At 47.9% G+C, this 21,567-nt stretch overlaps 1 protein-coding gene across 6 annotated transcripts in view; it reads right to left on the bottom strand.

The window, feature by feature from the left end:
* Positions 1-3,246: 3,246 nt before the first annotated feature.
* slc26a11 (solute carrier family 26 member 11) overlaps positions 3,247-21,567 on the bottom strand; it is a 24,184-nt gene continuing 5,863 nt past the window's right edge. For 4 of the 6 annotated variants that reach the window (XM_046310402.1, XM_046310400.1, XM_046310401.1 and 1 more), the window contains exons 5-17: positions 19,323-19,515; positions 18,273-18,358; positions 18,051-18,130; positions 12,278-12,420; positions 11,959-12,137; positions 11,281-11,353; positions 10,934-11,045; positions 10,559-10,614; positions 8,755-8,895; positions 8,423-8,550; positions 6,495-6,594; positions 6,225-6,358; positions 3,247-4,890 (exon numbers count right to left, since the gene is read on the bottom strand). In XM_046310402.1, coding sequence (XP_046166358.1) covers positions 4,789-4,890; positions 6,225-6,358; positions 6,495-6,594; positions 8,423-8,550; positions 8,755-8,895; positions 10,559-10,614; positions 10,934-11,045; positions 11,281-11,353; positions 11,959-12,137; positions 12,278-12,420; positions 18,051-18,130; positions 18,273-18,358; positions 19,323-19,515 — 1,527 coding nt within the window. In that variant the 3' untranslated portion in view covers positions 3,247-4,788. The remainder of the gene's footprint in view (positions 4,891-6,224; positions 6,359-6,494; positions 6,595-8,422; positions 8,551-8,754; positions 8,896-10,558; positions 10,615-10,933; positions 11,046-11,280; positions 11,354-11,958; positions 12,138-12,277; positions 12,421-18,050; positions 18,131-18,272; positions 18,359-19,322; positions 19,516-21,567) is intronic. The other 2 variants (XM_046310403.1, XR_006833100.1) reach the window with 2 other exon arrangements.

The following is a 21,567-nucleotide window of genomic DNA, read 5'->3' on the forward strand; positions in this document are numbered from 1 at the left end:
GCTAGCCTCACTACACTGGCTTCCTGTCAAAGCAAGGGCTGATTTCAAGGTTTTACTGCTAACCTACAAAGCATTACATGGGCTTGCTCCTACCTACCTCTCTGATTTGGTCCTGCCGTACATACCTACACGTACGCTACGGTCACAAGACGCAGGCCTCCTAATTGTCCCTAGAATTTCTAAGCAAACAGCTGGAGGCAGGGCTTTCTCCTATAGAGCTCCATTTTTATGGAACGGTCTGCCTACCCATGTCAGAGACGCAAACTCGGTCTCAACCTTTAAGTCTTTACTGAAGACTCATCTCTTCAGTGGGTCATATGATTGAGTGTAGTCTGGCCCAGGAGTGGGAAGGTGAACGGAAAGGCTCTGGAGCAACGAACCGCCCTTGCTGTCTCTGCCTGGCCGGTTCCCCTTTTTCCACTGGGATTCTCTGCCTCTAACCCTGTTACGGGGGCTGAGTCACTGGCTTGCTGGGGCTCTCTCGTGCCGTCCCTGGGGGGGTGCGTCACCTGGGTGGGTTGATTCACTGTTGTGGTCGGCCTGTCTGGGTTTCCTCCCCCCTTGGGTTGTACCGTGTCGGAGATCTTTGTGGGCTATACTCGGCCTTGTCTCAGGATGGTAAGTTGGTGGTTGAAGATTTCCCTCTAGTGGTGTGGGGGCTGTGCTTTGGCAAAGTGGGTGGGGTTATATCCTTCCTGTTTGGCCCTGTCCGGGGTGTCCTCGGATGGGGCCACAGTGTCTCCTGACCCCTCCTGTCTCAGCCTCCAGTATTTATGCTGCAGTAGTTTGTGTCGGGGGGCTAGGGTCAGTTTGTTTATCTGGAGTACTTCTCCTGTCCTATTCGGTGTCCTGTGTAAATCTAAGTGTGCATTCTCTAATTATCTCCTCTCTTTCTTTCTCTCTCTCGGAGGACCTGAGCCCTAGGACCATGCCCCAGGACTACCTGACATGATGACTCCTTGCTGTCCCCAGTCCACCTGGCCATGCTGCTGCTCCAGTTTCAACTGGCCATGCTGCTGCTCCAGTTTCAACTGGCCCGGGCCCTAGGACCATGTCCCAGGACTGCCTGACATGAGGACTCCTTGCTGTCCCCAGTCCACCTGGCCATGCTCCTGCTCCAGTTTCAACTGTTCTGCCTTACTATTATTCAACCATGCTGGTCATTTATGAACATTTGAACATCTTGGCCACGTTCTGTTATAATCTCTACCCGGCACAGCCAGAAGAGGACTGGCCACCCCACATAGCCCGGTTCCTCTCTAGGTTTCTTCCTAGGTTTTGGCCTTTCTAGGGAGTTTTCCTAGCCACCGTGCTTTTACACCTGCATTGTTTGCTGTTTGGGGTTTTAGGCTGGGTTTCTGTACAGCACTTTGAGATATCAGCTGATGTACGAAGGGCTATATAAATAAATTTGATTTGATTTGATTTGAGTAGTGGATTACATCAGAATGGTCCGGCTGTATGAGAGTAGTGGATTACATCAGAATGGTCCGGCTGTATGAGAGTAGTGGATTACATCAGAATGGTACAGCTGTATGAGAGTAGTGGATTACATCAGAATGGTACAGCTGTATGAGAGTAGTGGATTACATCAGAATGGTACGGCTGTATGAGAGTAGTGGATTACATCAGAATGGTACGGCTGTATGAAAGTAGTGGATTACAACTTTAAGGTGCATTACCACCACCAACTGGACTGGAGTGTGGACCTCAGTTCATCTTTCAATCACCCACATGGGTATATGCTCCTAAAAACCAATGAGGAGAGGCGGGACTTGCAGCGCGTCAAGCGTGACAAATAGAATCAGGTTCTATTTTAGCGCCTGGCTCCACAGACGCTCGTTGACTCGTGCAAGCAGTGTGGATGCAATGATTGAATTAGATGTGTACATTTATTTTGCAACGCTCGCTCATGTTACATGCTGACCACATCATAGAGCGCATTCATACCTTAATAGAAAATGACTCAAGTAAAAGTGAGTCACCCAGTAAAATACTACTTGAGTAAGTCAAAGTATTTGGTTTTAAATAGTCTTAAGTATCAAATGTAATTGAAAAAATATATTTAAGTATCAAAAGTAAAGAATGTGTTTAGTGAGTCCATCACGAGGCAGTAGGGATGACCAGGGATGTTCTCTGTTTAGTGTCCACCACATCAGAGGCAGTAGGGATGACAGTAGGGATGACCAGGGATGTTCTCTGTTTAGTGAGTCCATCACGAGGCAGTAGGGATGACCAGGGATGTTCTCTGTTTAGTGTCCACCACATCAGAGGCAGTAGGGATGACCAGGGATGTTCTCTGTTTAGTGTGTCCACCACATTAGAGGCAGTAGGGATGACAGTAGGGATGACCAGGGATGTTCTCTGTTTAGTGAGTCCATCACGAGGCAGTAGGGATGTTCTCTGTTTAGTGTCCACCACATCAGAGGCAGTAGGGATGACCAGGGATGTTCTCTGTTTAGTGAGTCCTCCAGATCAGAGGCAGTAGGGACGACCAGGGATGTTCTCTGTTTAGTGAGTCCACCACATTAGAGGCAGTAGGGATGACCAGGGATGTTCTCTGTTTAGTGAGTCCTCCAGATCAGAGGCAGTAGGGACGACCAGGGATGTTCTCTGTTTAGTGAGTCCATCACGAGGCAGTAGGGATGACCAGGGATGTTCTCTGTTTAGTGAGTCCATCACGAGGCAGTAGGGATGACCAGGGATGGCAGTAGGGATGTTCTCTGTTTAGTGTGTCCACCACATCACGAGGCAGTAGGGATGACCAGGGATGTTCTCTGTTTAGTGAGTCCACCACATTAGAGGCAGTAGGGATGGCAGTAGGGATGACAGTAGGGATGGCAGTAGGGATGGCAGTAGGGATGACAGTAGGGATGACCAGGGATGTTCTCTGTTTAGTGTGTCCACCACATCAGAGACAGTAGGGATGGCAGTAGGGATGGCAGTAGGGATGGCAGTAGGGATGGCAGTAGGGATGGCAGTAGGGATGGCAGTAGGGATGACCAGGGATGGCAGTAGGGATGACAGTAGGGATGGCAGTAGGGATGACAGTAGGGATGACCAGGGATGTGAATTAGACAATTTTCCTGTCCTGTTAATCATCCAAAATGTCACGAGGACTTTTGGTTGTCAGGGGAAATGGAGTAAAAAGTACATTATTGTCTTTAGGAATGTAGTGGAGTAAAAGTAAAAGTTGTCAAAAATATAAATAGTAAAGTACAAATACCCCCAAAACGACTTCAGTAGTACTTTAAAGTATCTTTACTTCAGCACTTTACAACACTGGTTAATTCACTGCATAAAACTACGTTTGGAGCTGTATACAAATTGTCAGTCTTATCAAATACATTTCTAATTAAGAATTAAAACGTTTCAAAGTGTTAAAAAACAAACAAAATAATTGTATTAAATGCAGAACATACAAGGCACAAACCATTTGGAATGTGATATTCTTCTTATGGTCATGATTGTGCAGGTAAACACACACACACACACACACACACACACACACACACACACACACACACACACACACACACACACACACACACACACACACACACACACACACACACACACACACACAACTTCTCATCCAATAGAGGCAACCAATAAAGTTCAATTGATCAATTTGAAAGGCATCAATAATTGTAATTTATCAAAGTCTAATTGAGCAAGCAAATGTATGCAATAATATATGATATGTATTAATGTATATAAGAAGAACATTTAAAAGCAAAGTTGCAATAGTGTAAGTATCTCATCAGTCTAAGGATATTTGACACGTCCTACTAACACCTATGTAAATCAAATCAAAACATTCCATAGGTATTAGATATACAGTTATATCTCTGGACAGGCTAAGTGCTATTTCCTCCATATTGCTTCCACCTATCCACACACACTGACTCCGGTGAGGGCTTCCCAATCCTGGTCCAGGGACCCAAGGCGGTACACGTTTTGTTTTTAGCTTAATTCAACTAATAAACTTCTCATCAAGCATTTGGTTGAATCAGGTTTGTGAGTGCGAGGGCAAAAAACAAAAATGTGCCCCCCTTAAGGGTCCGTGGGACCAGGATTGGGACACATGGGTAGGGGCTTGGAAAGGATTTGGAATTTTGATTTGGAACACAAACAGGAAGTTAAGTGCTGAGAGGGTGGGGCTGCTTTCCTTACATCACTTCCTGAGAAGTGATTTCCCGTCCTCCAGTTCCTCTGTGTACGTTGGCTCTGAAGGGGTTAACACACAGAGCAAACCTGTTAAAACAGACCCAGAATAAAGGTAGTGTGTGTGTGCTAGCTGTTCCTGTAAACTTCCAGTCATTATGCTAACACTAGTTAGCAATGGGCCTGAAACTACCTTCAAACTGCACACAGAGACATTCAAATGTCCATTAGTGATAGAAACCACAAACCTACTCCAAACCTACTCTAGACTTGATCAGTGTCTACAGATACCTTCAACAACATAAAAGTCGTTCACACAGCAGCATCTTCAAAGTGGAAAAGCATAAGAGATCGGTTCTCATGCTTGGTTAAAAAAAGGGGATTGACAACCTGTCAACTGCTTGACAGCCAATCAATTGGTGAGGGGGCGGGACATTCTTGGCCACTGCTGTACCCTGATTGGTCCAGATCCATACCAATCATTCTGATTTCAGTGTCAGGGTCCGTTGAGTCGAGTGTAATCGGTGAACTCAGCAGGGATTGGTTCAAGACAGCATAAAAATATATATATATATATATATATCACTGTTCTCGTCTGTGATTGGTTGGTTGTAGTGTCAGTCACTGAGTGCTACCCGATAGGATGGTTAGTGCCGCCTCCACACTGGCGGTGTGTCTAAGATCCGGCAGGTCTGCTGCCAACAGGACCTCCAAGACCGAATACTGAGAGAGGGAGACCGAGGGAAGAGAAGAGAGACAGAGAGAAGAGAAGAGACAGTTGCAATCAGTCTGATTATACTTCATCATTGTTGGTCAACTAATGTACCTGCAGGCCAGAACACACCCAGTCAGTCAGTCAGTACCTGCAGGCCAGAACACACCCAGTCAGTCAGTCAGTACCTGCAGGCCATAACACACCCAGTCAGTCAGTCAGTACCTGCAGGCCATAACACACCCAGTCAGTCAGTACCTGCAGGCCAGAACACACCCAGTCAGTCAGTCAGTACCTGCAGGCCAGAACACACCCAGTCAGTCAGTACCTGCAGGCCAGAACACACCCAGTCAGTCAGTACCTGCAGGCCATAACACACCCAGTCAGTCAGTCAGTACCTGCAGGCCATAACACACCCAGTCAGTCAGTACCTGCAGGCCAGAACACACCCAGTCAGTCAGTCAGTACCTGCAGGCCATAACACACCCAGTCATTCAGTACCTGCAGGCCAGAACACACCCAGTCAGTCAGTCAGTACCTGCAGGCCAGAACACACCCAGTCAGTCAGTCAGTACCTGCAGGCCATAACACACCCAGTCAGTCAGTACCTGCAGGCCAGAACACACCCAGTCAGTCAGTCAGTACCTGCAGGCCATAACACACCCAGTCAGTCAGTACCTGCAGGCCAGAACACACCCAGTCATTCAGTACCTGCAGGCCATAACACACCCAGTCAGTCAGTACCTGCAGGCCATAACACACCCAGTCAGTCAGTACCTGCAGGCCAGAACACACCCAGTCATTCAGTACCTGCAGGCCATAACACACCCAGTCAGTCAGTCAGTACCTGCAGGCCAGAACACACCCAGTCAGTCAGTACCTGCAGGCCATAACACACCCAGTCAGTCAGTACCTGCAGGCCATAACACACCCACCCAGTCAGTCAGTACCTGCAGGCCAGAACACACCCAGTCAGTCAGTCAGTCAGTACCTGCACACCAGAACACACCCAGTCAGTCAGTACCTGCAGGCCAAAACACACCCAGTCAGTCAGTACCTGCAGGCCAGAACACACCCAGTCAGTCAGTCAGTACCTGCAGGCCAGAACACACCCAGTCAGTCAGTCAGTACCTGCAGGCCAGAACACACCCAGTCAGTCAGTCAGTACCTGCAGGCCAGAACACACCCAGTCAGTCAGTCAGTACCTGCAGGCCATAACACACCCAGTCAGTCAGTCAGTACCTGCAGGCCATAACACACCCAGTCAGTCAGTACCTGCAGGCCATAACACACCCAGTCAGTCAGTACCTGCAGGCCAGAACACACCCAGTCAGTCAGTCAGTACCTGCAGGCCAGAGAAGATGAGTCCGACCCCTCGTAGTTTGAACTGTCGTAGCAGGTCCCTGAGCTCGTTGACAACTGTATAGTCTACAGTATTGACATGATGACAGTCCAGGACCACTGACCTAGGAGGAGAGGCTGAGGGAGACAGGGAGGGGGAGAGGAGAGGGGGGGGGGCATGCACAAGAGGAGGAAAGATTAGTCTCCCTAGGCAGACAGATTGCCTCCCACATTAACAATGTTCCAGCATTCCAGAATACACACACTCTCTCACCCTGCAGTGCCTGAGTGTATAGGACAGTGTTGAGGTACTCTGTGGAGGGGAAACTGAGTCCACTATCTAACTCCATCACCAAAACACCATGATCACACACCTGTACACACAGAGAGAACACGCACACACACCTGTTACACACAGAGAGAACACGCACACACACCTGTTACACACAGAGAGAACACGCACACACACCTGTTACACACAGAGAGAACACGCACGCACACCTGTTACACACAGAGAGAACACACACACACACCTGTTACACACAGAGAACACACCTGCTACACACAGAGAGAACACACACACCTGTACACACAGAGAGAACACGCACACACACCTGTTACACACAGAGAGAACACGCACACACACCTGTTACACACAGAGAGAACACGCACACACACCTGTTACACACAGAGATAACACGCACGCACACCTGTTACACACAGAGAGAACACGCACACACACCTGTTACACACAGAGAAAACACGCACGCACACCTGTTACACACAGAGAAAACACGCACGCACACCTGTTACACACAGAGAAAACACGCACGCACACCTGTTACACACAGAGAAAACACGCACGCACACCTGTTACACACAGAGAGAACACGCAGGCACACCTGTTACACACAGAGAGAACACGCACGCACACCTGTTACACACAGAGAAAACACGCACGCACACCTGTTACACACAGAGAAAACACGCACACACACCTGTTACACACACACACACACCTGTACACACAGAGAGAACACACAGAGAGAACACACACACCTGTTACACACAGAGAGAACACACACACCTGTTACACACAGAGAGAACACACACACCTGTTACACACAGAGAGAACACACACACACCTGTTACACACAGAGAGAACACACACACCCGTTACACACAGAGAGAACACACACACCCGTTACACACAGAGAGAACACACACACCCGTTACACACAGAGAGAACACACACACCCGTTACACACAGAGAGAACACACACACCCGTTACACACAGAGAGAACACACACACCCGTTACACACAGAGAGAACACACACACCCGTTACACACAGAGAGAACACACACACCCGTTACACACAGAGAGAACACACACACCCGTTACACACAGAGAGAACACACACACCCGTTACACACAGAGAGAACACACACACCCGTTACACACAGAGAGAACACACACCCGTTACACACAGAGAGAACACACACACCCGTACACACAGAGAGAACACACACACCCGTACACACAGAGAGAACACACACACCCGTACACACAGAGAGAACACACACCCGTTACACACAGAGAACACACACACCCGTTACACACAGAGAGAACACACACACCCGTTACACACAGAGAGAACACACACACACCCGTTACACACAGAGAGAACACACACCCGTTACACACAGAGAGAACACACACACCCGTTACACAGAGAGAACACACACACCGTTACACAGAGAGAACACACACACCCGTTACACACAGAGAGACACACACCTGTTACACACACCTGTTACACACAGAGAGAACACACACACCTGTTACACACAGAGAGAACACACACACCTGTTACACACAGAGAGAACACACACACCTGTTACACACAGAGAGAACACACACACCTGTTACACACAGAGAGAACACACACACCTGTTACACACAGAGAGAACACACACACCTGTTACACACAGAGAGAACACACACACACCTGTTACACACAGAGAGAACACACACACACCTGTTACACACAGAGAGAACACACACACCTGTTACACACAGAGAGAACACACACACCTGTTACACACAGAGAGAACACACACACCTGTTACACACAGACACAACCCATAGTATTATGCACACACACACAAATGAATGCATGCACGCACACATACACATTACCTTTATGCTGGGCCTGGCTACATTGTAGAGCAGCATGAGTCCAGAAACAACTACACCTCCCACAATGCCGTACTGCACCTCCCAGAAACTCAACAGGAAGGTGATCAGGAACGGCACCAGATCAAGCTCTAAGACACACACACACAGATTTGAAAACACACACACACATTTGAAAACACAAACACACACCCACACACACACACATTTGAAAACACACTGACACACAAAGATAAGTCGCTCTGGATAAGAGCGTCTGCTAAATGACTTAAATGTAAATGTAAATGATGTAAAAACTGTGAGACAAACACACAGATTCAACACAAACGACTCACTGCGTATCCTCCAGAACTGCATGACGACACGGTAGTCGACCAGGGGAGCCACAGCACAGATGATGACTGCTGCCAGAGAGGCTTTAGGGATGTAGTAGAATGCTGGCATCAGGAAGGCCAGGGACAACAGCACTACCACACCTCAACACCAGACAGATACCACACATTAATTACAGTATACTAACTACTACACCTCAACATCAGACAGATACCACACATTAATTACAGTATACTAACTACTACACCTCAACACCAGACAGATACCACACATTAATTACAGTATACTAACTACCACACCTCAACACCAGACAGATACCACACATTAATTACAGTATACGAACTACCACACCTCAACACCAGACAGATACCACACATTAATTACAGTATACTAACTACCACACCTCAACATCAGACAGATACCACACATTAATTACAGTATACGAACTACCACACCTCAACACCAGACAGATACCACACATTAATTACAGTATACTAACTACCACACCTCAACACCAGACAGATACCACACATTAATTACAGTATACGAACTACCACACCTCAACACCAGACAGATACCACACATTAATTACAGTATACTAACTACCACACCTCAACACCAGGGGGCGTCAGACACTACACAATAATTACAAGTGTACTGCAGTATTTACTAGTGTACTACAGTAAATAACTATACTACAACAACATTGCAGTACAGTACAGAGAGAGCGAGAAAGATGGATGGATAGGAGAGAGAGAGAAAGATGGATGGATAGGAGAGCGAGAAAGATGGATGGATAGGAGAGCGAGAAAGATGGATGGATAGGAGAGAGCGAGAAAGATGGATGGATAGGAGAGAGCGAGAAAGATGGATGGATAGGAGAGAGCGAGAAAGATGGATGGATAGGAGAGAGCGAGAAAGATGGATGGATAGGAGAGAGAGAAAGATGGATGGATAGGAGAGAGAGAAAGATGGATGGATAGGAGAGAGAGAAAGATGGATAGATAGGAGAGAGCGAGAAAGATGGATGGATAGGAGAGAGAGAGAAAGATGGATGGATAGGAGAGAGAGAGAAAGATGGATGGATAGGAGAGAGCGAGAAAGATGGATGGATAGGAGAGAGCGAGAAAGATGGATGGATAGGAGAGAGCGAGAAAGATGGATGGATAGGAGAGAGAGAGAAAGATGGATGGATAGGAGAGAGAGAAAGATGGATGGATAGGAGAGAGAGAAAGATGGATGGATAGGAGAGAGAGAAAGATGGATGGATAGGAGAGAGAGAAAGATGGATAGGAGAGAGAGAAAGATGGATGGATAGGAGAGAGAGAGAAAGATGGATGGATAGGAGAGAGAGAGAAAGATGGATGGATAGGAGAGAGCGAGAAAGATGGATGGATAGGAGAGAGCGAGAAAGATGGATGGATAGGAGAGAGCGAGAAAGATGGATGGATAGGAGAGAGAGAAAGATGGATGGATAGGAGAGAGAGAAAGATGGATGGATAGGAGAGAGAGAAAGATGGATGGATAGGAGAGAGAGAAAGATGGATGGATAGGAGAGAGAGAAAGATGGATAGGAGAGAGAGAAAGATGGATGGATAGGAGAGAGAGAGAAAGATGGATGGATAGGAGAGAGAGAAAAAGATGGATGGATAGGAGAGAGAGAAAAAGATGGATGGATAGGAGAGAGAGAGAAAGATGGATGGATAGGAGAGAGAGAAAGATGGATGGATAGGAGAGAGAGAAAGATGGATAGGAGAGAGAGAGAAAGAGAAAAGGGAGTGATATTTGTAGTAAATTCTGTCTTACCAGTGACTATGCCTCCGGCTGGTGTACACACCCCTGTCTGGGAGTTCACTGCAGTCCTGAACATGGGCAGATTATACATGAGCCTGTATATAACACAAACACACACTACACAGGAAACACACAGACATTAGTGTGGTCACCATGTCAGTATTTTCCATGGCAAAAAATAAAACACTAAGCAGACTAAACTCCTTTAAAACGTACTTTTTTGTAACATATTGTGTGGTACAACTTGCAAAATAAACAAATGTGATTCTGGGTGAAAACATTAGGACTGTTTGAAGAGCTTCAGTCTGCTTCATGTTGTGTTTCCTTTGTTTCCTTACTTCCTAGTATCACCATACTGGTGTCATGGCAACACTAATGCACACACACCTTCCGAAGCTTCCTGTGACCGGATAGGCTGAGACGAAGGATCCCATAATGTTGGTTAGACCAATAGCAAACAGTTCCTGATTGGCATTGATCCTATAGTCATTCTGACTGGCTGGGGATTCAAATCAAACTTTATTCAAAGTGCATTTAAACTCACTTAAAAGCAAAGAAGATAGAGAAACAGAATAATTATGCAAGATTTTAAGATATTCCATCCTCAATGTGACTTCTCTGGTCAAATAAATAACAATAATAAAATAATAATAAACATTTAACAACACACGTTGGTACAGAAAGAGCGCACCATTAACATCGCACACACACACACACACACACACACCTCTCACCGAAGGCTTTAGCGATGGCAATGCTCTCCAGTACTCCCATGAAGGGGATGACAGCCAGCCCTCCTCCAAAATCCTGCCACGGGATTGGTCAGAAGGGGTTTTCAATCACTCATATCCGAGATGTGATTGGACAACGGAGTTCTAATGACTAATTACTGTTCCCTGATTGGCTTAGCATACTGACCAAGAGCGACTGGGGACCTTTGCTGTAATAGCTTGTTACTTTTCACTGTAACCTAATTAGAAAACACATTACTGTGACAACTCAACACTAACAAATCAATACTGTAATATCATTGGTTCAGCTCGCTCTCCCCTGCTCTCCCCAACGGTGATAACTACATTACGACACCCACTCTCCAGTGTCAACTCTGTATCCAAATTGGTCCGTCCACCTGCCACTCCCCCACCCTGTATCCCTATTGGTCCATCCACCTGCCACTCCCCCACCCTGTATCCCTATTGGTCCGTCCACCTGCCACTCCCCCACCCTGTATCCCTATTGGTCTGTCCACCTGCCACTCCCCCACCCTGTATCCCTATTGGTCTGTCCACCTGCCACTCCCCCACCCTGTATCCCTATTGGTCTGTCCACCTGCCACTCCCCCACCCTGTATCCCTATTGGTCCGTCCACCTGTCACTCCCCCACCCTGTATCCCTATTGGTCTGTTACTCACATCTATGATCTCTCCAAAGCTGATGCTGGTACCGTTGGGCGTGGTCTCGGAGAGGGGAGGGGCTCTGAACGGCGGCAGGCCCTGGGATGTTTTCCCGGTAATGGTGAAGACCGGTGAGTCAAACGCGTTCCATGAGAACGCCAGGAAGGTCGCCACCACTACGACCAACGCATTACGCACTGAGGTGGGGAGACACACACATTATACTCTCCCTCTCACACACACACACACACACACACACACACACACACACACACACACACACACACACACACACACACACACACACACACACACCCCTCCCCCTACCGGTACTGACCGGTAGCGATGCCCCAGACCAGACTGTGAGCGGCCCGGGTGAGGAGGGCCTCCTGTTCTGACGGGGGTTCCAGGGTCCTCTTCATCCACTGCAACGTCACCAGCAGACACAGACACAGCAGACCTAGAACCACGTCTCCTATCCTACACACACACACACACACACACACACACACACACATTACAACGATATTAAACACACACACACACGTTACAACATTACACACACACATTACAATGATATTACACAAACACACACACATTACACACACACACACACGTTACAACAACATTACACACACACACACACACACACACACAAAAGTGTAGCCTACTGTAGGTCTACTCTACCTGGTCTCAGGTTTCCTGTAGAAGGTGTAGACCGGTCCTCTACTCTACCTGGTCTCAGGTATCCTGTAGAAGGTGTAGACTAGTCCTCTACTCTACCTGGTCTCAGGTATCCTGTAGAAGGTGTAGACCGGTCCTCTACTCTACCTGGTCTCAGGTATCCTGTAGAAGGTGTAGACCAGTCCTCTACTCTACCTGGTCTCAGGTTTCCTGTAGAAGGTGTAGACCAGTCCTCTACTCTACCTGGTCTCAGGTATCCTGTAGAAGGTGTAGACCAGTCCTCTACTCTACCTGGTCTCAGGTATCCTGTAGAAGGTGTAGACCAGTCCTCTACTCTACCTGGTCTCAGGTATCCTGTAGAAGGTGTAGACCAGTCCCCTACTCTACCTGGTCTCAGGTATCCTGTAGAAGGTGTAGACCAGTCCTCTACTCTACCTGGTCTCAGGTATCCTGTAGAAGGTGTAGACCAGTCCTCTACTCTACCTGGTCTCAGGTATCCTGTAGAAGGTGTAGACCGGTCCTCTACTCTACCTGGTCTCAGGTATCCTGTAGAAGGTGTAGACCAGTCCTCTACTCTACCTGGTCTCAGGTTTCCTGTAGAAGGTGTAGACCAGTCCTCTACTCTACCTGGTCTCAGGTATCCTGTAGAAGGTGTAGACCAGTCCTCTACTCTACCTGGTCTCAGGTATCCTGTAGAAGGTGTAGACCAGTCCTCTACTCTACCTGGTCTCAGGTATCCTGTAGAAGGTGTAGACCAGTCCCCTACTCTACCTGGTCTCAGGTATCCTGTAGAAGGTGTAGACCAGTCCTCTACTCTACCTGGTCTCAGGTATCCTGTAGAAGGTGTAGACCAGTCCTCTACTCTACCTGGTCTCAGGTATCCTGTAGAAGGTGTAGACCAGTCCTCTACTCTACCTGGTCTCAGGTATCCTGTAGAAGGTGTAGACCAGTCCCTACTCTACCTGGTCTCAGGTATCCTGTAGAAGGTGTAGACCAGTCCTCTACTCTACCTGGTCTCAGGTATCCTGTAGAAGGTGTAGACCAGTCCTCTACTCTACCTGGTCTCAGGTATCCTGTAGAAGGTGTAGACCAGTCCTCTACTCTACCTGGTCTCAGGTATCCTGTAGAAGGTGTAGACCAGTCCTCTACTCTACCTGGTCTCAGGTATCCTGTAGAAGGTGTAGACCAGTCCCCTACTCTACCTGGTCTCAGGTATCCTGTAGAAGGTGTAGACCAGTCCCCTACTCTACCTGGTCTCAGGTATCCTGTAGAAGGTGTAGACCAGTCCTCTACTCTACCTGGTCTCAGGTATCCTGTAGAAGGTGTAGACCAGTCCTCTACTCTACCTGGTCTCAGGTATCCTGTAGAAGGTGTAGACCAGTCCTCTACTCTACCTGGTCTCAGGTATCCTGTAGAAGGTGTAGACCAGTCCTCTACTCTACCTGGTCTCAGGTATCCTGTAGAAGGTGTAGACCAGTCCTCTACTCTACCTGGTCTCAGGTATCCTGTAGAAGGTGTAGACCAGTCCTCTACTCTACCTGGTCTCAGGTATCCTGTAGAAGGTGTAGACCAGTCCTCTACTCTACCTGGTCTCAGGTATCCTGTAGAAGGTGTAGACCAGTCCTCTACTCTACCTGGTCTCAGGTATCCTGTAGAAGGTGTAGACCAGTCCTCTACTCTACCTGGTCTCAGGTATCCTGTAGAAGGTGTAGACCAGTCCTCTACTCTACCTGGTCTCAGGTATCCTGTAGAAGGTGTAGACCAGTCCTCTACTCTACCTGGTCTCAGGTATCCTGTAGAAGGTGTAGACCAGTCCTCTACTCTACCTGGTCTCAGGTATCCTGTAGAAGGTGTAGACCAGTCCTCTACTCTACCTGGTCTCAGGTATCCTGTAGAAGGTGTAGACTAGTCCTCTACTCTACCTGGTCTCAGGTATCCTGTAGAAGGTGTAGACCAGTCCTCTACTCTACCTGGTCTCAGGTATCCTGTAGAAGGTGTAGACCAGTCCTCTACTCTACCTGGTCTCAGGTATCCTGTAGAAGGTGTAGACCAGTCCTCTACTCTACCTGGTCTCAGGTTTCCTGTAGAAGGTGTAGACCAGTCCTCTACTCTACCTGGTCTCAGGTATCCTGTAGAAGGTGTAGACCAGTCCTCTACTCTACCTGGTCTCAGGTATCCTGTAGAAGGTGTAGACCAGTCCTCTACTCTACCTGGTCTCAGGTATCCTGTAGAAGGTGTAGACCAGTCCCCTACTCTACCTGGTCTCAGGTATCCTGTAGAAGGTGTAGACCAGTCCTCTACTCTACCTGGTCTCAGGTATCCTGTAGAAGGTGTAGACCAGTCCTCTACTCTACCTGGTCTCAGGTATCCTGTAGAAGGTGTAGACCGGTCCTCTACTCTACCTGGTCTCAGGTATCCTGTAGAAGGTGTAGACCAGTCCTCTACTCTACCTGGTCTCAGGTTTCCTGTAGAAGGTGTAGACCAGTCCTCTACTCTACCTGGTCTCAGGTATCCTGTAGAAGGTGTAGACCAGTCCTCTACTCTACCTGGTCTCAGGTATCCTGTAGAAGGTGTAGACCAGTCCTCTACTCTACCTGGTCTCAGGTATCCTGTAGAAGGTGTAGACCAGTCCCCTACTCTACCTGGTCTCAGGTATCCTGTAGAAGGTGTAGACCAGTCCTCTACTCTACCTGGTCTCAGGTATCCTGTAGAAGGTGTAGACCAGTCCTCTACTCTACCTGGTCTCAGGTATCCTGTAGAAGGTGTAGACCAGTCCTCTACTCTACCTGGTCTCAGGTATCCTGTAGAAGGTGTAGACTAGTCCTCTACTCTACCTGGTCTCAGGTATCCTGTAGAAGGTGTAGACCAGTCCTCTACTCTACCTGGTCTCAGGTATCCTGTAGAAGGTGTAGACCAGTCCTCTACTCTACCTGGTCTCAGGTATCCTGTAGAAGGTGTAGACCAGTCCTCTACTCTACCTGGTCTCAGGTATCCTGTAGAAGGTGTAGACCAGTCCTCTACTCTACCTGGTCTCAGGTATCCTGTAGAAGGTGTAGACCAGTCCTCTACTCTACCTGGTCTCAGGTATCCTGTAGAAGGTGTAGACTAGTCCTCTACTCTACCTGGTCTCAGGTATCCTGTAGAAGGTGTAGACCAGTCCTCTACTCTACCTGGTCTCAGGTATCCTGTAGAAGGTGTAGACCAGTCCTCTACTCTACCTGGTCTCAGGTATCCTGTAGAAGGTGTAGACCAGTCCTCTACTCTACCTGGTCTCAGGTTTCCTGTAGAAGGTGTAGACCAGTCCTCTACTCTACCTGGTCTCAGGTATCCTGTAGAAGGTGTAGACCAGTCCTCTACTCTACCTGGTCTCAGGTATCCTGTAGAAGGTGTAGACCAGTCCTCTACTCTACCTGGTCTCAGGTATCCTGTAGAAGGTGTAGACCAGTCCCCTACTCTACCTGGTCTCAGGTATCCTGTAGAAGGTGTAGACCAGTCCTCTACTCTACCTGGTCTCAGGTATCCTGTAGAAGGTGTAGACCGGTCCTCTACTCTACCTGGTCTCAGGTATCCTGTAGAAGGTGTAGACCGGTCCTCTACTCTACCTGGTCTCAGGTATCCTGTAGAAGGTGTAGACCAGTCCTCTACTCTACCTGGTCTCAGGTTTCCTGTAGAAGGTGTAGACCAGTCCTCTACTCTACCTGGTCTCAGGTATCCTGTAGAAGGTGTAGACCAGTCCTCTACTCTACCTGGTCTCAGGTATCCTGTAGAAGGTGTAGACCAGTCCTCTACTCTACCTGGTCTCAGGTATCCTGTAGAAGGTGTAGACCAGTCCCCTACTCTACCTGGTCTCAGGTATCCTGTAGAAGGTGTAGACCAGTCCTCTACTCTACCTGGTCTCAGGTATCCTGTAGAAGGTGTAGACCAGTCCTCTACTCTACCTGGTCTCAGGTATCCTGTAGAAGGTGTAGACCAGTCCTCTACTCTACCTGGTCTCAGGTATCCTGTAGAAGGTGTAGACCAGTCCCCTACTCTACCTGGTCTCAGGTATCCTGTAGAAGGTGTAGACCAGTCCTCTACTCTACCTGGTCTCAGGTATCCTGTAGAAGGTGTAGACCAGTCCTCTACTCTACCTGGTCTCAGGTATCCTGTAGAAGGTGTAGACCAGTCCTCTACTCTACCTGGTCTCAGGTATCCTGTAGAAGGTGTAGACCAGTCCTCTACTCTACCTGGTCTCAGGTATCCTGTAGAAGGTGTAGACCAGTCCCCTACTCTACCTGGTCTCAGGTATCCTGTAGAAGGTGTAGACCAGTCCTCTACTCTACCTGGTCTCAGGTATCCTGTAGAAGGTGTAGACCAGTCCTCTACTCTACCTGGTCTCAGGTATCCTGTAGAAGGTGTAGACCAGTCCTCTACTCTACCTGGTCTCAGGTATCCTGTAGAAGGTGTAGACCAGTCCTCTACTCTACCTGGTCTCAGGTATCCTGTAGAAGGTGTAGACCAGTCCTCTACTCTACCTGGTCTCAGGTATCCTGTAGAAGGTGTAGACCAGTCCTCTACTCTACCTGGTCTCAGGTATCCTGTAGAAGGTGTAGACCAGTCCTCTACTCTACCTGGTCTCAGGTATCCTGTAGAAGGTGTAGACCAGTCCTCTACTCTACCTGGTCTCAGGTATCCTGTAGAAGGTGTAGACCAGTCCTCTACTCTACCTGGTCTCAGGTATCCTGTAGAAGGTGTAGACCAGTCCTCTACTCTACCTGGTCTCAGGTATCCTGTAGAAGGTGTAGACCAGTCCTCTACTCTACCTGGTCTCAGGTATCCTGTAGAAGGTGTAGACCAGTCCTCTACTCTACCTGGTCTCAGGTATCCTGTAGAAGGTGTAGACTAGTCCTCTACTCTACCTGGTCTCAGGTATCCTGTAGAAGGTGTAGACCAGTCCTCTACTCTACCTGGTCTCAGGTATCCTGTAGAAGGTGTAGACCAGTCCTCTACTCTACCTGGTCTCAGGTATCCTGTAGAAGGTGTAGACCAGTCCTCTACTCTACCTGGTCTCAGGTATCCTGTAGAAGGTGTAGACCAGTCCTCTACTCTACCTGGTCTCAGGTATCCTGTAGAAGGTGTAGACCAGTCCTCTACTCTACCTGGTCTCAGGTATCCTGTAGAAGGTGTAGACCAGTCCTCTACTCTACCTGGTCTCAGGTATCCTGTAGAAGGTGTAGACCAGTCCTCTACTCTACCTGGTCTCAGGTATCCTGTAGAAGGTGTAGACCAGTCCTCTACTCTACCTGGTCTCAGGTATCCTGTAGAAGGTGTAGACCAGTCCTCTACTCTACCTGGTCTCAGGTATCCTGTAGAAGGTGTAGACCAGTCCTCTACTCTACCTGGTCTCAGGTATCCTGTAGAAGGTGTAGACCAGTCCTCTACTCTACCTGGTCTCAGGTATCCTGTAGAAGGTGTAGTAGACCTGCAGGAAGAACTCATGAGGTATGTCCTTCAGTCCCAGCACATTCTGGAGACAAAACAACACTGGATTAACACTGTCCTCACACAGGGATTGTGTGTGTGTGTGTGTGTGTGTGTGTGTGTGTGTGTGTGTGTGTGTGTGTGTGTGTGTGTGTGTGTGTGTGTGTGTGTGTGTGTGTGTGTCTCACCTTGACTTGACCGAAGCCTATGGTTACCGCGGCAGCACAGGTGAAGCCTTTGATCACCGGAAATGAGATGAAGTCCAGAAGAAACCCTGAAACCAGAAATTATCTAGAAATAGAACTTTGAGGATGATCTAGAACCAGAACTATGAGGATTATCTAGAACCATAACTATGAGGGTAATCTAGAACCATAACTACGAGGGTAATCTAGAACCAGCACTATGATGATCCCGAACCAGATCTACGAGGGTGATCTCGAACCAGAACTACGAGGATGATCTAGAACCAGGACTACAAGGTTCATCTAGAACCAGGACTACGAGGTGCATCTAGAACCAGGACTATGAGGTGCATCTATAACCAGGACTATGAGGGTAATCTAGAACCATAACTATGAGGGTAATCTAGAACCATAACTATGAGGGTAATCTAGAACCATAACTATGAGGATGATCTAGAACCATAACTGTGAGGGTGATCTAGAACCAGAACTATGAGGATTATCTAGAACCATACCTATGAGGGTGATCTAGAACCATAACTATGAGGGTAATCTAGAACCAGCACTATGATGATCCCGAAACAGAACTACGAGGGTGATCTCGAACCAGAACTACGAGGATGATCTAGAACCAGGACTACAAGGTTAATCTAGAACCAGGACTACGAGGTTAATCTAGAACCAGGACTACGAGGTTCATCTAGAACCAGGACTACAAGGTTCATCTAGAATCAGGACTACGAGGTTCATCTAGAACCAGGACTACAAGGTTCATCTAGAATCAGGACTACGAGGATGATCTAGAACCAGGACTACAAGGTTCATCTAGAATCAGGACTACGAGGTTCATCTAGAACCAGGACTATGAGGTTCATCTAGAACCAGGACTATGAGGGTAATCTAGAACCAGGACTATGAGGGTAATCTAGAACCATAACTATGAGGGTGATCTAGAACCATGACTACAAGGGTGATCTAGAACCAGAACTATGAGGATGATCTAGAACCAGAACTATGAAGACAATCTACAACAAACTATTATTTCTCCCCTACCCAAACGTAGTAGAGCCATGGCAGTCTGTATGGTTCCACAGATCAGGCTGAGGAGGACGGCTCGGACCGGGTCTCCCCCCACGTAGGAGGCACACAGCAGGGACATGATGGCAGTAGGACCCAGGGTTACATCCTTGGAGGTTCCCAGAAACGTATAGATGAACCCACCCATGAAGGCTGAGTACAAGCCGTACTGTAGAGAGGGGGATAATTTGACTTAAAGGAAGTAGAGAGAGCTGCACTTCCTAACCTCCTACCAAATGTATAACCATATTAGAGACATACATTTCCTTCAGATTACACAGACCCACAAAGAATTCGAAAACAAATCCAATTTTGATAAACTCCCATATCTACTGGGTGAAATACCACAGTGTTCCATCACAGCGGCAAGATTTGTGACCTGTTGCCACAAGAAAAGGGCAACCAGTGAAGAACAAACACCATTGTAAATACAACCCATATGTATTTATTTTCCATTTTGTACTTTAACTAACTATTTGCACATCGCTACAACACTGTATATAGACATAACATGACATTTGAAATGTCTTTATTATTTTGGAAAATGTGTGAGTGTAATGTTTACTGTTAGGTTTTAGTGTTTATTTCACGTTTGTTCATCCATTTCACTTGGCAACGTAAACATATGATTCCCATAACAATAAAGCCATTTGAATTGAATTGAGAGACAGAGAGACAGAGACCGAGACAGAGAGACAGAGAGACAGAGACAGAGAGACAGAGAGACAGAGAGAGAGACAGAGCGAGAGACAGAGCGAGAGACAGAGCGAGAGACAGAGAGAGAGACAGAGAGAGAGACAGAGAGAGAGACAGAGAGAGAGACAGAGAGAGACAGAGAGAGACAGAGAGAGACAGAGAGAGACAGAGAGAGACAGAGAGAGACAGAGAGAGACAGAGAGAGAGACAGAGACAGAGACAGAAAGAGAGACAGAGAGAGAGACAGAGACAGAGAGAGACACAGAGACAGATAGAGATAGAGACAGAGAGACAGAGACAGAGAGAGACACAGAGACAGAGACAGAGAGAGAGACAGAGAGAGACAGAGAGAGAGAGGGAGAGAGAGAGGGAGAGAGGAGGTAGAAAGGTAGAGAGAGAGAGAGGTCTGGGTAGGAAACAAAAAGAGAGTAGAGGAGAAGTGAGGGGGATTGTAGGAGAAAATGGAGGGAGAAGAGTGTTATATCAGGTAGCAGGTCAAAGAGTCCCCGAGGTAAAGCTGTAGTGTACTAAAACATGAGAGGACTTGATGACTATGGTCTATAGACACTCAGGCCTATGAACGGTGTCGCAACTGTGTCCCTATTCTCTAAACGATTCATTCCCCCATAGGGCTCCGGTCAAAAGTAGTGCACTATATAGGACATAGGGTGCCATTTGGGATGCACATTGAGGTCTATAAAGCTATATGATCCAATAACATGTTGAAAATTACACTCAACTATGCTTACTGTGAGGGGTTGGATAATGTAACAACATAGGTATGCCAAAAGTTTATTAATACAACACTAGAAACAGCATGTGATCCTTCTGGCGTGAGAGGCCTTGTCCCAGAGATATAGCAGGTACTTCTACTACCACTCACCAGTACAGGTAGGCCAAACTATTTAACCTCGACTCCTCCCTCTCACCTGTACAGATATACCCTGCCCCCAGCCCCTCCCTCTCACCTGTACAGATATACCCTGCCCCTTGGCTCCTCCCTCTCACCTGTACAGATATACCCTGCCCCTTGGCTCCTCCCTCTCACCTGTACAGATATACCCTGCCCCTTGGCTCCTCCCTCTCACCTGTACAGATATACCCTGCCCCTTGGCTCCTCCCTCTCAACTGTACAGATATACCCTGCCCCCAGCCCCTTCCTCTCACCTGTACAGATATACCCTGCCCCTTGGCTCCTCCCTCTCACCTGTACAGATATACCCTGCCCCCAGCCCCTTCCTCTCACCTGTACAGATAAACCCTGCCCCTTGGCTCCTTCCTCTCACCTGTACAGATAAATCCTGCCCATTGGCTCCTTCCTCTCACCTGTACAGATAAACCCTCCCCCAGCCCCTCTCTCTCACCTGTACAGATAAACCCTCCCCCAGCCCCTCCCTCTCACCTGTACAGATAAACCCTGCCCCCAGCCCCTGCCTCTCACCTGTACAGATAAGATCCCACCCTGGCTCCTCCCTCTCACCTGTACAGACAAATCCCCACCCCTGGCTCCCCCCTCTCACCTGTA

The sequence above is a fragment of the Oncorhynchus gorbuscha genome, linkage group LG18 (genome assembly GCF_021184085.1).
Source record: "Oncorhynchus gorbuscha isolate QuinsamMale2020 ecotype Even-year linkage group LG18, OgorEven_v1.0, whole genome shotgun sequence".
NCBI classification, from domain to species: Eukaryota; Metazoa; Chordata; class Actinopteri; order Salmoniformes; family Salmonidae; genus Oncorhynchus; species Oncorhynchus gorbuscha.